The sequence below is a fragment of the Xiphias gladius genome, chromosome 23 (assembly GCF_016859285.1).
Source record: "Xiphias gladius isolate SHS-SW01 ecotype Sanya breed wild chromosome 23, ASM1685928v1, whole genome shotgun sequence".
Taxonomy (NCBI): domain Eukaryota; kingdom Metazoa; phylum Chordata; class Actinopteri; order Istiophoriformes; family Xiphiidae; genus Xiphias; species Xiphias gladius.
This window is the reverse complement of record NC_053422.1, coordinates 21,844,027-21,860,224: the sequence shown is the minus strand read 5'-3', so window position 1 is coordinate 21,860,224 and position 16,198 is coordinate 21,844,027. Positions and strand designations below refer to the sequence as shown.

The 16,198-nt window shown below is 41.2% G+C and overlaps 2 protein-coding genes across 3 annotated transcripts; both read left to right on the top strand.

Moving 5' to 3' along the window:
* The first annotated feature begins 116 nt into the window (after nucleotides 1-116).
* On the top strand, nucleotides 117-15,501 carry LOC120785575 (SH2 domain-containing protein 1A-like). Of its 2 annotated transcripts, XM_040120399.1 has the most exons (4): nucleotides 117-197; nucleotides 11,870-12,127; nucleotides 12,472-12,535; nucleotides 14,749-15,501. In XM_040120399.1, exons 2-4 carry the CDS (start codon nucleotides 11,991-11,993, stop codon nucleotides 15,034-15,036), a joined length of 489 nt encoding a protein of 162 aa, XP_039976333.1. In that variant the 5' UTR covers nucleotides 117-197; nucleotides 11,870-11,990; the 3' UTR covers nucleotides 15,037-15,501. The 2 variants fall into 2 exon arrangements, with proteins under 2 accessions (XP_039976333.1, XP_039976332.1); XM_040120398.1 differs by lacking the exon at nucleotides 117-197 and having other exon boundaries at nucleotides 11,736-12,127.
* On the top strand, nucleotides 5,705-9,275 carry LOC120785574 (type-2 angiotensin II receptor-like). The gene is made up of 2 exons (XM_040120397.1): nucleotides 5,705-5,894; nucleotides 6,496-9,275. Exon 2 carries the CDS (start codon nucleotides 6,562-6,564, stop codon nucleotides 7,816-7,818), a length of 1,257 nt encoding a protein of 418 aa, XP_039976331.1. The 5' UTR covers nucleotides 5,705-5,894; nucleotides 6,496-6,561; the 3' UTR covers nucleotides 7,819-9,275.
* Nucleotides 15,502-16,198: the final 697 nt, after the last annotated feature.

Sequence of the window (16,198 nt, the reverse complement as noted above, 5' to 3'; positions counted from 1 at the left end):
TGACTAAGTGCTTGGTTTTTGTCCTGACATGCAGTGTGAATTGTGGGACCTTATATACACAGATGTGTGTCTGTCTGAACTGTGTCTAATCAGTTCAGTTTGCCACTGATGGACTCCAATCAAGTTCTAGACACATCTCAAGGATAATTAAAGCAGAGAAGATGCGCCTGACCATGATTTGGAGAGCCACAGCAAAGGTCTGGATACTTTTATAAATTAGAGATTTCAGTTTTTGATTTTTAATTAATTTCCAATACATTTCTAAAAACATGTTTTCACTTGTCATTATTGTTTTCATTAGTGTAGCTTAATTGCCAAAAATTGTATCCATTTACAATTAAATCTAAAACACAAAGTGTGCAAAAAAAGAAGGGATCTGAGTACTTTCGGAAGACACTGTGAGCACATAACTTGTTGTATATAATATTACATTGCAAAAAAGGAATTTTGTCTCCTCTCAAACTTCTGAAAACAAACAGGACACAAAAAAAGATTCCCTTCCTCAAACACAGCTCAAGTTTTTTTAAATAATAAACCAAGAAACTCATCAGAAAATGGACATTTCACTGAAAAATGTACCTCTTAAATGATCATAATTATCATTACTATGAGTTGCTGAACATAAGAACTACTTTATTTTCAGTCTCACATAAATCACATGAAAGTGAAATCGCTAAACCTGCCTGCTGATGACACAGTAATGGCACACAGATCCTAGACTTAAAGTTAAATTCTGCTTCACAAAAGTCTTTACACTGCAGTTGTTTTTTAATGAGATTAGGAACATTTTGCACAGCGTATCATAAACATTACTCTGAGCTATTTTGAAAAGTAAAAAATACACAAATCCAGGAATATCCATGTGAAATGTCACATTTAAAGATTTCCTGTGAGCTGCTGTTCAGATGTCTTTTAAAATAGCTCACATTTATGGGTCACGTTTTGAGGTCTGTGGTGAGCTGTGGTAGAGAATATTAGAACTCTATTCTATTGCATTGTAAAGAAGTTGATTGTAGACTTTAGTAGTGACCAAATGCCCCAAATCCATGGTACATATATATATATATATATATATGTGTGTGTGTGTATGTGTGTGTGTATATGTGTACATATACACCTAATAGTCCACCTAATAGTTGTGCTGCTATGCTAGCATAGCTAATATTACATTTAATATATATGTTTATATATATATATATTAAATGTAATATATATCGACTGCCATGCTATCCAATTTTGTATAAATATTCATGGTCCCCAGAGAATGAATATTGCTTCCTGGGTGATCCCCTCACTTTTTCTGTAGCATCACCATGAGGTTCACATTTTTATTTTTTAGTGAAATATCTCGACAGCTATTGGATGGATCACCATGAAATTTAATAGAGACATTCATGATACACAGAGGATGAATCCTAATGACTTTGGTGAACCCCTGATTTGTACTCAAAGTTTTCATTTATTGTTTGTTTTTATTTTATCTTAACACCATTTGATCGCGATTTTGTTGAATTTTTTTTCATACTATGGTTAACCTCAGCTGTACTTTGTTTTTTGTGCTAGGAAGCAAATGTTAGTTTGCTAACATGCTAAACTGAGATGAACATTGTTAACACTATACCTGCTAAACAACAGCATGTTAACATTGTCAGAATGTGATTGCACATTAGTATTTAGCTAAAAAGCACCGCTGAGCCAACATAGAGCTTCACAGAGCCACTAGTATGGCTGTAGACTCGTGTCAGTCTTTTTTTACATGCTGTAAAACAATTTACAATTACAATTTTTTTAGTTAGGCCAAGTGAAACCAAGTCAGAAATTGACCGATTTAAATGAGAGCTGCTTCCTTGGTCAGTAAAGGAACTGTCAAACTGCTATTAAAATCTAATCTTCAGTGATACAGTCATAGTGGTTTCCTGAAACAAAAGCTGGAACATTGAAACCATCAAAATTTCAATAATAAATGTAACGTCTGTACAACATGTGAACAAATATAAGTCATGGAAATGATTATAACGAGTGTGTATGAACCCTGGGAATGTCATGAATACTTTATAAAACAGTTTTGGTGCCACATGTTTTTGCTTATTTCTGGGAGCACACAGTTTGTGCCGAGGGACCAGGCTATCTGTTAACATCTTTATAGCCTTTTTACTGCTCCTCAGAGGAACCAGAGCTCCCTGGACCTCATAAACCCCACATGAGGTTGTTCACAGTCATGACCCTTGTGTGTGTGGGTGCGTGTGTGTGTGTGTGTGCGCTCTCAAATGTGTGTATTAGGAAAAAAAAGGGAAGGAGATGTCAGATCAATCAGACACCAATACTTTTTTCATCTCCCTTCCTGTTGTACAGTACATGGAGAAACACAGACATATGGGAACCAGGCCTACAGTGGCATCACAGCTACAGTTTGTGTTGCTGGTTTGAGTTGAGGGGTCGAGGGACTTGTGGGCTTTTTTGGACAAACACTGCCAAATGTTCTGATTAAAAAAAGCTCCTCATGAAACAACTCTGCATCCTTGAATAATTAGACCAGCACTGATAATCTAACCACATAGAACATATTGACTCAGTTGAAAATAGAACAGAGCATAGAGAGTGGGAATGTTGGAAATCAGTGCAATCTTTTCTTCTCACAACTTGGTAGGAAGGATGGACGTCTCTATGATGTCCTGAGAACTAATGTTAGAGTGGACTCCGTCATGGAGTCCAGAACTCTCTCAGATTTTTTTTCTTGACCAGCAGAGAGGAAGTGGGGCTCACAACCCTGACCTTTCACCTTTCACCCCCATGAGCCAGATTTTCCAAAGAGGACTTTGAGAGGGTTATGTTTTGTGGTGGTTATCTTCCCAGGGTCTGGCTAGTGAGGGAGACCCCCACCATCAAATAAACACATAGCACATTTATCAGCAGAAAATATAAACACAACAATTATGTGAGCCATTTAAGCCTGTTTGTGAATACTGTATATGTTTATATTGTGTACATCTTCCTCCTCTTTATTCATGTGGGTCAGTGTGTGTACACAGTATGTGCTTATGTTTTTGTGCAGTTTCCTGTGGCTGTAGATAAAATCAGATGTTGAACGTTTATTCTGCTAAACTGAAACCTAGTGCACATCATGCACACTTACTGTCACTGCATGTTCTATTCGTTAAAAAGAAATAATTAGTTTGGCAGTTTTGCAGACTACTGATGTATAGGCTGTGTTAAGTTTTTGGTTGCAGCAAGATCCGCTGTTATGTAACAAATCCATCTCGTTTAATGAGTGCAGAGTAAAGAAAAACAAACTTTTGACAAACTACAGTAGCAAAGAAATTAAATGACATGCTTTTACTCTAGAAAAAAAAATAATTGGCTGGGAAATTGATGTCCAGTAAGGGCTGCGATGTAAGTTGAGGTTTGATGCTCTCTGCTCCATTGCTCCTCTTATCTCCTGACTTTACAGACACACTCTCCCACACATGCTCAAACTGTTAATCACTCCCGCATCTGAATTTTGTGCCTGACATGTTAACACCCGAAAAAAAGATGGCAGATGTGAAATTGGTAGTAGAATTAACAGTGCCTTAAAAAGCGAAACAAGTATCTATGTGCTCTACAAGCCCATTTAATTGGTTGAAAATGGGAGAAAGTGAGATTGCCATTTGAAATGTAGACGAAGGTCAAAGGATGGTAAACAGAGGCAATTCTGAGATAAAACAAGTGAAAGCAAGATAGACTGAATGAGTGAGTAGAAAACAGAATGAGTCATCTCAATTTGAATTTCTGTAATGTTTTCGTTGAATAACGGAGGATTAGTTTCCTCTTTCACTTAAGTAAAGATAGTAACAACGCTACATAAAAATGCTCTGTTACAAGGATAAGTCCTGTATTAACCAGACTAAGAGTCCACAGCCATGCCAGTGGCTCTGTGTGGCGGTAAAGGATCAGTACTGCTAATTGCTAACGCCAGCATGGCAGCATGCTCATAATGCCGACAACATGTTGATGTTGAGTATCTTATCTTACCTTATTGCGTTTGCAAGTATAGCTGAGCATTATGAAAAACACACTCTTTCAGAGTGTTATATCATGATTTATATTAAATTATCCGATTGCTATTCCTGATGTGTGTGCATGTAAGCAGGATTTTAATGTTGCAGCTGCTGGCGGTGGCTAATGTTGTGTAGTTTGGTCTGTAAGAATATGTCATGTTTGATAAACTGATCATATGTTTTGAATGTTGAATGTTAATGTGCAAGATAACCAGTACAGCTATCAGCTATAGCTGTCAGATAAATCCAGTGCAGTGAAGACTACAATATTTCTCCCTCAAATGTAGTGAAGGAGAAGCATAAAGTCGCTGAAATTGGAAAAAAAAAGAACCGTAAATGACTAAATGTGTGAGGGGAGAGACATAGTTCTGTTTTTTTTCTGTCATCATCTATTTCTGTTGGCCAGCATGACACCATAAATTTCTGTTTTTAGTTGTTGCAAGTCATTACTAAAGGTCCTTGGCTTCCCTCGCTGTGTATATGTGTGTGATAACAACTGCGCATACCCAGCATGCCAGTGGAAGAACACTGCATTATGGCTTTTCCATTTCGGAAAGCACAACTATCCCATTTTAACAGTTCTGCGACATTTTCTCATGTCCCGCAAGCAGGAAACGTCGGAGCTCTTCATTCGCGGCCCTCAAAATCCGCTGCTTTTTGTCTCGGCTTCATCCGTCATCCTCACCGTCAGCTTTCCCACAGCCATTAGAACATGGCTCATTCTGATAGATGCTCAACGGAGCAGCTCGCACACACTCGTCTGAGCACACTGGTAAACAGAGGCGAGCAGACTGCGTCGATGCGTGCACGCCCGGCTGAGATTAAATACATCCAGTTGCACAAGTGTTGAGGCGTAGACGCACGCATGCACATGCACACGCAGGGAAAGAGGCACGCTCACACTGTTGATCAAAGGAGCTGTGATGTAATCAGTCTCAGAGCTTTGCACGCATCCCTCATTAACTTTCACCAGAGGCTTTAATGAAAAACCACTGGAGGGAATCTCCTCTTTCTCTCCCTCTTTCCTTCTCATCTTCGCATTCACGCCCTGCAGTATCTGCTCGTCCTCCTCCTCCTCATTCATCTTCCACACAGTGACCCCCCCCCACCCTTCCCTCTGCCCTAGTGCCTGGCTTGACTTCCGCTGAGACAGAGTAAATATTTCCCATGGCTTATCTGACCGCTGGCAGAACGAATATGACACAAAGTGCGAGGCTCTGCTAATTAACACACAGCCTCCATTCCTTGGGTCAGAGGCCCCCAACGGGGACAGTTAGGGCTTTAGGTTTGACACCTCAAACGCGCTGGTGTCCTATTCAATATGGTCAGGTACGGCATGTGGTTGGGTGCCTGCAGTCACTTGAGACCGAGCTTTTACTGTAACACACATCTTGACTTGATTTTCTTAGTTGTGGCCTTTTCTGGTAGATACTCTGGGAAAGAGAAAAAAAAAAAAGAAAAAAAAAGGAGGATAAAGTGAAAAGCAGGGAGTTCCTCTTTCTCTCTCTCTCTCTCTGCAGGCTGGCTTGTGTCCAGGTAAGTCCAGCCCTTTGGTAATGATGAAGGTGTGACGTGTAGCAACTTCCCTGTTGTGCAATAATCACGAGGCTCCTGGGGGCTATAAGACCCCCAACCTCATCTGGTTTCCCAGAGCCTCAAATCTGTTTTCTCCAAGCACACACACACACACACACACACACACACTCACACACACAAACACAGAGATATGGTCCGGGGTACTCAGCTGTGCAGATTTCATTTAGAGGGGTCGAGGAGCAATTGTCAAGACATGGACTTTAGCCAAAAGAAGCACTGAAAAGCGCTTGACTGCTTGGACTGGACACTGAATAACTCCAGGTAAAATTAATTCTTTAAATAAATAGAAATTATATATTAAGTCTGGCTTAATTTGATGATACATATCTTGTAATTTCTACCACTAGTTAAACCTTCTTACTTTTACTTCCAGTTATTTTTTGCATTAGAACAAGTTATTCAAAGATGTAATTCTCCCTACATTACTGATTGCCTGCTTTAAACTCAATTTGCTGTTTTTTTCCGTTATTAATAATGTATTCCTCTGGTGCAGTGGACTGTAATAGGATTAGTTTCAGTGACTTTTGAGATTCCTGTAAAACTATTAAATCAAAAATTAAGGTGACACTTTTTTCATCTAAATCATGAATGTTTCAAAAAACTTAGTTCAGTCATTAATACAAAGTACATGTTTCTGAGGAACCCAATTAGCAGCCAACTTATTACAGCCCCTTTATATGTTCCTATTCAATTACTGCCCAGCCTCAAGAATGGTGTAATGTATTATTGCTATGATTAGTTATCAAGTAGGACAGCTAATAAACACTTGCGCCAACGAAAGATTACCATGTAGGAAAACTTTGTCTTCGTCCATAAAAGGCAGCTGAATTTTAAAAGCTCTCCTGTTTTGTCTTATTTCCAGCTGACCTTGGAAAACTGAACGGAGGGAAGTCAAATTGTGTGACGCAAGAGTACATCCAGTTCCATAATGGCCATCCCAAATGACCTCTCCATTTTCTACTCAACCTCCTCCCCCTATTTAACGACAGAGATCTATCAGAACACCTCTTTTGCCCCCTCTGCCCCCCCCTGCGCAGACTGGCCTCCTGTCCCCATGACCACAGTCATCCCCACCATCTACAGTATTATCTGCGTGCTGGGAACTGTGGCCAATGCCCTGGCAGTGTCCGTGTTGGCCCATGCCAGCGCCTCAAGGAGAACTGTAGCTAACACTTTCATGCTGAACCTGTGTGTGTCTGACCTGCTGTTTCTTCTGTCTCTCCCACTGTGGGCCGTCTACTACTCCCGGGGCTACAGCTGGCCCTTTGGCAAGGTGGCCTGCAAACTCTGTGGGGTGCTCCACAACCTCAACCTCTACGCCTCTATCTTCTTCATTACATCCATGAGCATGGACCGCTACCTGGCCATAGTGCATCCGCTCCGCTCTCAGAGTGCACGAGACCCCAAACGTGCCCGTCTCACGTGCATCCTGGTGTGGGTTCTGGCATGTGCTTGCTCAGCCCCCACCTTGGCTCTGAGGGACGCACGTTACGTCAAAGGGCTTGATGTGGAGGCCTGTGCGATTTTCTATCCTAATCATAATTGGTATATGACCCTGGTCTGCATGAAAATTGTTCTGGCCTTCCTCCTGCCGCTGATGGTAATCTCTTGTTGCTACTGTGCTATTGGTAGACATTTGTTGGCTGATACAGGGCTGGTAAGAATGAAGAATCCGTCGCACCCCTCCAACATGTCCTCTTTCAAATCCCTGGAGTCCAGTAAACCAGAAGGACCCCCGACCCCCTGTGTGAGCCCCAGCTCCTGCGGGGGCAGACCCCTGGAGGGCAGGGGCCTGGAACGGGTTTTGTGGACAGTAGCTGCTGTGGTCCTGGCCTTCTTCCTCTGCTGGTTTCCCTTTCACTGCGTGACCTTCATAGACGTGCTGAAAAGTGAGGGCCGGCTGGACAGCTGCTGGGTAAACTGGACCATCCAAAACCTCACCCCTCTCACCCTCTGCTTGGGCTTCTCTAACTCAGCCATCAACCCCGTGCTCTATTGCTTCATTGGGAACCATTTCCGGGGCCGTCTCGGGGGCCTCTGCAAGGGCCTCTGTGCTTGTTTGAAGGCCCGTGGGGAGGATCACAGCCAGAAGAGGGGCTCCTTCAGCACCAGGCTGAGCTCCTTCTCCCGAAAACTCAGTGACCTGAAAGACCTTGCGATTGTGGAGCCCACTGGTCCTGCCTAGACAGCATTTTCCTTCCCCTCCACTGGCCTCACACCCCAAAGAATGAACGTCAGATTGACTGCTGAACTCCACTAAGCACGGATGTGTGAAACAGAGCTGATACTATAATTGACTGAGTGAAATTCCAGCAGAGCTCAACTCTGCCCTACAAAGCTAGAAAAAAGATAAAGATGTGAAAAAGGGATTTAAAGTTTTCAGGCTGGTTATCTAAACCGTGTAACAGATGAAATCTACATTTAATGCCTTTATAGGCAGATTGTTTTACACTCTTGCTTTGGACGGTTTTAAAGCAGCTAAGGCAGCTACATGACAATGTGAAAACAATGTGACAATGTGAAAGGGATTCACTTGTAGGGTGAATTACTCGCTCTACTCAGCGTCGTGGAGCGTAATAGCAAGTTTCAGCTCATTGTTTAGCTTTCCCACCCCCAGCTTTACTGTTTTGGTTCACTCTCACTGCTCTCATGGTGTTGTTTTCAGCCACAGCAGACAGCTGTTTTCAGTTAAAAAAGCTCTAAAAGTCCACTGTACACTATGTTGTCAGCACCAAACGGCGGACAGACAAGAGATAATAACTCGCTGGTGAACTTAGTGGAGCATGGAGCGGCCAGATATTTCTCTCTGGAGTTGGTAGACACCAAAAACAGAACTAACAGAGTGAATATGGGATTTAGATTCATCGGGGGGTTAGAAACACGACTCCAAATGGATGATCATGTTGCTCTGTAACCGCTGGAAGTGTAAATAAGCAACTGTTTACTAACAAGTTCTCCATATCAGTATATGTTAAAAGGTGAGGAATCTGGCAGTTATCAGTTATTGTAGGTTTACGGGCGCAGAGAAAAACATCCTGTATGGAGTCAGGGGCTGAGCTCGCAGTTACAGCTACTCTGCTAAGCTAATGTTAGGCTCGCAATATTATAGCAGGACTAGTTTAGCGGCTGCTACCTTTCTTTGTTTCTTCATCATTGTAATATTTAGCTACTGCCTCATTCATATGGGATGATAAACGTAATTACTAAGATACTGGATGATCAAAATTGCTTTTTCAGTTACAGGAAAAGGGAAAGAGGAGGTACTTTTAGCATGTGGTCTGCAGCTTTTCAACTTTGTTTTGGAGTCTTGCAAACTTTCCATGCAGTTTTTTCTAAAATTATACTTTTCTGTGGCATAAGAATATTTGATATAGTCAAACAAATGTCAGAAAGTCAGATTCTGCTCTTAAATAATTTTATACTAAATGTGTAGTTAGTGCATTTTGGGTTTGTAGGGCAGACCAGGCCAAAAAGTTAATGAGATAAAACTATAAAAGGATAATTATTAACCAGTCATAACAATGATACCTTACCTGTTAGTTTTTGGGACCAAGATATTATATGTGTAATCCTGTAATTTGCAACATTTCTTTTTTTTGTATTATTCTTTAAAGATAGTTTAGAAACAAAAATCAACGCATATTGTTGACTGAATAAGAAATAAAATAAAGAAATATTTCTCTAAAAATGCCATTTCATTGTTTGATATAATTCTCTCTTCTAAAATGGGACGTTTTTTGATGTATAATTTTGCTCCAATTCCACAAAGGCATCGATTTTGTTTTGTGTTGCTTTTCTCAGTCTTACCCCCCAACAGCTGTGACTGAGAGCTTCCCCCACCTGGGAATGAGAGGGCTGGGATTTCTGTCGGCACGGCAGATGGACATTACAGTCTCCCCCCTTCTCCTACCATCCCAGAATGCCTCACATGGATTCCGTACATATCAAGACCAGATATCATCATCTCATACTAATATCCTTATGAAGCATTCCTGTCAGACCGCTTGTGTTGGTTGAGGGAGGTGCCAGCTAATCAATGATGCATCTCTGGCTGCTACTGTGTCCAGTATAGATCCACGGCTTTCTGAATTGACCCTGGCCTGCCTCTGTGAGCTGAGAGCCAATGGAGAACAGTGTAATTTTTTTTTTTGCACTGGTGAAGGCTGTGAGATTTTTACTCATGCTAGAATTTTTTTTGGTTCTGCCTATATATGCTGAAGTGGTTTTGCATATTTCTGTTTCATGCGTATAACCAAGGTAGTTGGAGTGCTTTTAGATTAATATGGCACCCAAAAGTAAGGAAAACCTCCTGAAAAGGTTTCCAGTCCTTACTCGAGGCTCCGGGCAGGGGATCGTTCCTCAGTAATCTTCCAAGTTGTGCCACTGGATGGTGCTGAAGTGCTGTAGAAGCAGCGAATAAGATGGCTCTGGCTGCGTACCCAGACAGAGCCCCTAAGTCCCACCGCTCATGATCCTTTTGAGCTGAAGGAAAAATGGCTCTGACACAGACTGATGACTCATGAAGGCTACAGTTCTGAATGTGTAAAAACAGACATCCTCAACAAATGCTGCATTAAACAGAGCCACAGGCTCAAAGAATCAATCGACTGGTAGAATCACACGGTTCGGCTTTCTGAAGGGTCTTGGTGCTCTGAAGGACTCTATGGGGTCGTGACAACGGTTCTAAATGAAGAGCATCGAAACCCAGAATAATATGCTGTATACCTTTTAGCATGACAGATGATCTTAGAATAACAGATGCTGTGCCACCACCTTGGTAAAATCTTCATGTCTTGTTACTACAGCAAACATTCAATATTTTAATCACCAGATCCAACAGAACTTTCAGACTGACAGGACAGATTGCAGGATGAGTTTGTTGCTGCTCCACAGTATGTTCATGCACACAGCTTTGTGAGCTGATGCCTCACTCCTCTATAGAGCAGGTGTGAGCATCCTTGACACATGTTTATTGGAAGACGGACCAGTGACGCGACTGAGAACATGTGTTTTCCAGTGCTGACGTCTGATGAGGGAATTAAAGCTGAGAAACTCTTTTAAACAGCAAACAACAGGAAACTTTTTGCTTATCTGACTTAAAATATCTTCCTCTGACATCATTTTTATGCAACGTGTGAAAATTGTAAACTGGATGTTATTAAATTAATGTAATCAGATTAAACGTGAATTTTTTTCTTTTTTTCTTTTTTAATCAAAAGTAAAATAAGACGTAAAGAATTAAATTAAAAGTATTGCAGATATTTTTTCCTAATGTTGCCAGTGGTGAAAAAAAACTATGTACATATAATCAAGTATTTTACTTATGTACAATCTCGATGTACCCACTACAATTCACTACATTTGGGAAATATTGTGCTTTCTGTCCCCTTACATTTATTTGCCAGCTATAGGTACTTTTTCGATTAAGATTGTACAATTTTAAACCAATGATTCCCGACCTTTTTTAGCTTGGGACCCTTACAAAAAAATTAAAATAAAATGAAATCAGTGTGCACTTGAGGCCTCTCGACATTTTTAGACGTTTATGAGTTGTTGGCATTTCCACCGAGGAGATTTTCCCTCAGGGCAAGTGCTTTCACTTTTCATATTTGAAATACGTTTTGCTCCTAAAACTTTTGCACCTTTACTTAAGTAGGATTTTGAATGCAGGACTAACTTGTGATGAAGTAGTTCCCGTTACTATATGTGCTTACTGTGGGTAAAGGATTTGAATATTTCCTCCACTGAATTTTGCACATCACTATTCATGCAAATTGTGGTGGAAACAGACAGAGTAAGCAAATATCTCTTAAGAAAACAAAGCAAGGCCTCTGGATAATTGAGCTGGAAATAGTATAAGTCACTGCATAAGCACAAAATGCATTATCGTGCGTGAAAAGGGAGTTATTGCTTTTTTTTCATCCCTCTCTTGTGCTTTCTATTGTTGTGGATATATTCAGTTAGAATCTTTGAAGTTATTTCCTGTTGAAAAATACAATCATTTCCTGAGAGATACACAAACCCACATTTTACGTATTCACACGTGTGAGTGCTATACAAAAAGAGGAGGAAGACTGTGAGCACCAAGCCATAAAAGGTTATCAGTATTGGTAAGAAGGTGGAAAATCAGAGAGCTCACTTGCCAAAGCTCAGGCTCCAAAACAGACATTTGAAACAGCAAGAAGCAAATATCAAATGAGAGGCTTGACAGCTCGCTGCCTTACCTGTTTTCCCAGTCTACAGCATACACAGTGACCACCAAAAGACTTACCTGCAGTGAAAAGTTGGAGACGAGAAAGAGAGAGGAGAGCTGGCACTTGGGAGCAGAACAAAAAGCAGATCTGGAGCGGAGCTGTGATGGAAAACCTGCCCGTCTACCACGGACCCATCGGCAAGGAAGAGGGGGAGAGGCGGCTAGCCCAGGACGGCCGGGATGGGTGCTACCTAGTCCGCAACAGTGACTCTGTGCCGGGCTTCTACTGCCTGTGTGTGCTGTGAGTATAAACACAGCTTGTGTAATTGCTCTCTTTGTCCTGCCTCTTTCGGCTATTCCTGAAGCCTCAGTAATTACATCAAAGCATAATCCTGTTTTCTACTGTTGTTGAGATTATTGATCTTCCACATTTACGAAAATAAAAGCACCCTGGGATAAACAAACCGACTTGAGTATTGAGTGAAACCAAAAAACAGGGTGGCCTATTTTAAGGGAGAATTGAAGAGTCCCACGGGAGAAATAATGGTTGACAATAGGAGTAAATACTTATTTCAGTAAACTGAAAGACGAACGTGGGGTCAAAGGTGTCTCTGTGTGTGTGTTTCTGTCGCTGTGTGTGTGCAGGTGCGGTGGCTTCGTCTACACATACAGACTCCACAAGGATGATGCAGGCTCATGGGCCGCAGAAGTGAGACATTTCATCTTATTACTTGCTTTTAGTCTGCAGTGACTTCTTTAGCACTGGTAAAACAGGACAAAAGCCGCAGCTGCACATCCACCTCTCTTTGGTTTGTGTTTATTCGTTCTAGAGGTTGTTTTGGTGCCAGCTTCATTCAGCAAGGTCCAGATTTGAAGCAAACTTTTTTTTTTTTTTTTTTTTGAGGAGTGACTGCACTTAGAGATGGCTGCATTTCTTTTCCTTTAGCCCTAAAACCTTCCGAGAGATTACCACATTCCCCAACCCCGACTCAAATTTAAGACACCACAGCATCAGCATATACTCAAGAGATGGGAAATGCAGAATTGCATTTGACAGCATTTCTGATGGGATATGTAATTGAGCACTGAGGGCTGGCAAAAACCTAGAGATGTGAATGTATAGAGACATCCGAAAACTATGTCTCTCTCTGACAACTAAGCTACATGCTGTTGTAACTACATTTTACCCACGCTCATTTTTACTGACAGCATCAAGTGAACAGATAGGGGGAGAAGACTTGAATTAAGCGAATTTCACTACAAGCTCGATAACAGTTTACATTATTCATGTGCAATATCAGTCACTTTAATGAAATATTCTTCGGAACAAAGGTAACACATTTGGCCGGAGACGGAAACATCCAAAGTGATCTGCTGTGGGAAAGTGCTCTCTGCGTTTGATTTAATGATTGTAAAAAGCGTTAAAACAAAATGTCCACCATTTCTTACAGCATGACTGATAGAACAGAATGAAAACACGTAATCCCTTTTTTTTTTTTTTGAGGAGTGACTGCACTTAGAGATGGCTGCATTTCTTTTCCTTTAGCCCTAAAACCTTCCGAGAGATTACCACATTCCCCAACCCCGACTCAAATTTAAGACACCACAGCATCAGCATATACTCAAGAGATGGGAAATGCAGAATTGCATTTGACAGCATTTCTGATGGGATATGTAATTGAGCACTGAGGGCTGGCAAAAACCTGGAGATGTGAATGTATAGAGACATCCGAAAATTATGTCTCTCTCTGACAACTAAGCTACATGCTGTTGTAACTACATTTTACCCACGCTCATTTTTACTGACAGCATCAAGTGAACAGATAGGGGGAGAAGACTTGAATTAAGCGAATTTCACTACAAGCTCGATAACAGTTTACATTATTCATGTGCAATATCAGTCACTTTAATGAAATATTCTTCGGAACAAAGGTAACACATTTGGCCGGAGACGGAAACATCCAAAGTGATCTGCTGTGGGAAAGTGCTCTCTGCGTTTGATTTAATGATTGTAAAAAGCGTTAAAACAAAATGTCCACCATTTCTTACAGCATGACTGATAGAACAGAATGAAAACACGTAATCCCTTTTTTTTTTTAAAAGTCCTTACTTGACAAAAGTATAATACTTTGAAAGGTTTGAAACTTTATAGTTTAGAGATATTAAATATTAAATTGACAGCTTTGGGCAAAGTGGAAAATTGATGTATGTTATCAATTAGAAATAATGCAAAACTCCCTGACAGACCCTCAGTAAAGTTGAATTTCACTAAAGCCCAAAGAAAACTGTCTTTCTTTCTTGCAAAAAAAGATGAATTCTAAACAATATATTTTATTTTTGTTTAAGCCACCAATTGTTTCTAAAAATGATCTTTGTGCTTTTTCAGTTTGAGTCAGTTACATGTAAAGCTGTAGAGATAATGGGACACTTTAAGCATCTTGGATGTCACACAAATCCTAAAATAAATGCTTTTGTTGACTAACAAAATATAAAACAAGCCCAGGGGATTGAATGCTTTCAGAGGCAACTGCATCCTGATTTTTGTGAATTTAGTTTTTAAACCCCCTGAGTATATTTTCCATCTGGGTCTAGTAGTTTTTACAGCAATTATAGATTGACTTTCTTTTGCATCATCTTATTTAGTGATATGTGTCTTGTTATTGTCTTAAATACAAGCTCAGCGTGGATCAGATATATAAAAATAAGTGGCAGGATTCCTGGCCCATCCCTTTGCACAGTGTTTCTGTCTTTACCTTTAGCGCATCTGATGTTTTCTATTAAGGTGAATATGTGAGAGCTCATTTCAAGCCGCTCCCATCTCGTCCGCTTCATTTTCCCCTGTGGGGTTTGATGTTGAGCTGGAAATGGAGATGCTGAATTCTCCTCTGCCTTTTTTTTTGTTTTCTGCCTCTTGTGTTTCAGACCACTCCTGGCGTGCAGAAACGATATTTCCGGCAAATCAGGAACTTGATAGCAGCTTTCCAGAAGCCCGGACAAGGAATTGCCATGCCTCTGCTCTACCCTGTCACTGCTCAGAGACGGGCACAGACACACACAGAGGGACAAATGCCCAGTAATAGCCTGTCACCAGCACACAGCAGCCCAAAAGCTTACCTCCAGCAGCAGCAGCAGCAGCAGCAGCAGCCGCCACATGCCGCTCAAGGACAGAAAAACAGGCAAAAGAAGGAGGTGCGGCATGCTTTTTGTTAGCAGCAAACCCTTAGCTCACCATTGACCCAATTACCAACAAAAATACTGTGTTTGTACGATACCTACTGTTGCATTTTGCTCGCTGTGTGTGCAGTGAATGATATTTCTTCCAATTAAACAGCTCCTGTTTGTTAAATTCAAGCCATTTAGGGCTCTAGTAGTGACTCAGATCTCAGTATCTTCCCAGTCTCTTTTCTTTCTGCATATGCGGCGCAGAAAAGTGCCTCATAACTTTCAGGCATGCAATGTAAAATATTCAGCTGCTCAGACATTAATATCCATTACTGCATACGTAAGTTGACGACAAATATTGTGCTGTTTTCTTAATGCAATTCAGTTGTGTGAATGGCAAAGAAAATAAATGATATTGGTTGAAATAAACTCTTTTAAATGAGGTCATGCATACGCAGCCATACACACCCAAGCCTCCGTCTGACATATAATGTGGAACAAAAATTCAATTTGACATATTGAAGTACTGATTTCCACGGAGAGTGCTGGGGGGGGGGGGTCCTGTCATTCATCTGATTGACATTACTTGCTCCTTGTGAAAAAAATGAGGGAAAGATATAGAGAAAGAGAGGGAGAAAAAGAGAGAGAGAGAGCATCCACTCAGCCCAGACAATATATCAGTGCAGCGGTCTCCTAGCAACCAGACCCTCCATCTTTTCACCGCCGAGATGAGGTTGGACAGTATCTAGCGGAGCATATGGTTTAGAAGGGAAGGTGTATCGCAGCTGATCAGCAACGTGCTAGTCAGGAACGTATATCACCTGCTCGCAGTCAGAACATATGCATTGTGCAGCTCTGTCATCCGCAGCCCAGGAGAGAAACACAAACAATTAATGGTGGGCAGATGGTGGAGCGACGGTGGGAGGGAGGCGAGCGGGGGATAGGCAGACGGACGGGGAGGCGGATTAGTGGTAGCTAGATTAAAAAAAAAAAAAAAAAAAGAAGAAGAAAAAAAGGGAAAACAAACAAACTTTTTTACTTTCTTTTTTAACTTTTTTGGTGGAGAGAGGCTTGGAAGTGGTTCACATGTAATCTGATTGGCATTTCCTAATGAGAGAAGACAAGCTGTAGAGAACAGCACAGCCAACTCCAGGTCCTGCCCCTTCTGCACTCAACACCCACTCGCTGAGCCTCAGCTGTCACATTTCTT

What these genes read in the sequence shown, in the direction of transcription:
- LOC120785574 (XM_040120397.1), top strand. Translation starts at nt 6,562, where the DNA reads ATGGCCATCCCAAATGACCTCTCCATTTTCTACTCAACCTCCTCCCCC.
- LOC120785575 (XM_040120399.1), top strand. Translation starts at nt 11,991, where the DNA reads ATGGAAAACCTGCCCGTCTACCACGGACCCATCGGCAAGGAAGAGGGG. An exon ending in TTCTACTGCCTGTGTGTGCT is followed by an intron (nt 12,128 to 12,471) that starts GTGAGTATAAAC and finishes GTGTGTGTGCAG; the next exon opens with GTGCGGTGGCTTCGTCTACA. An exon ending in CAGGCTCATGGGCCGCAGAA is followed by an intron (nt 12,536 to 14,748) that starts GTGAGACATTTC and finishes CTTGTGTTTCAG; the next exon opens with ACCACTCCTGGCGTGCAGAA.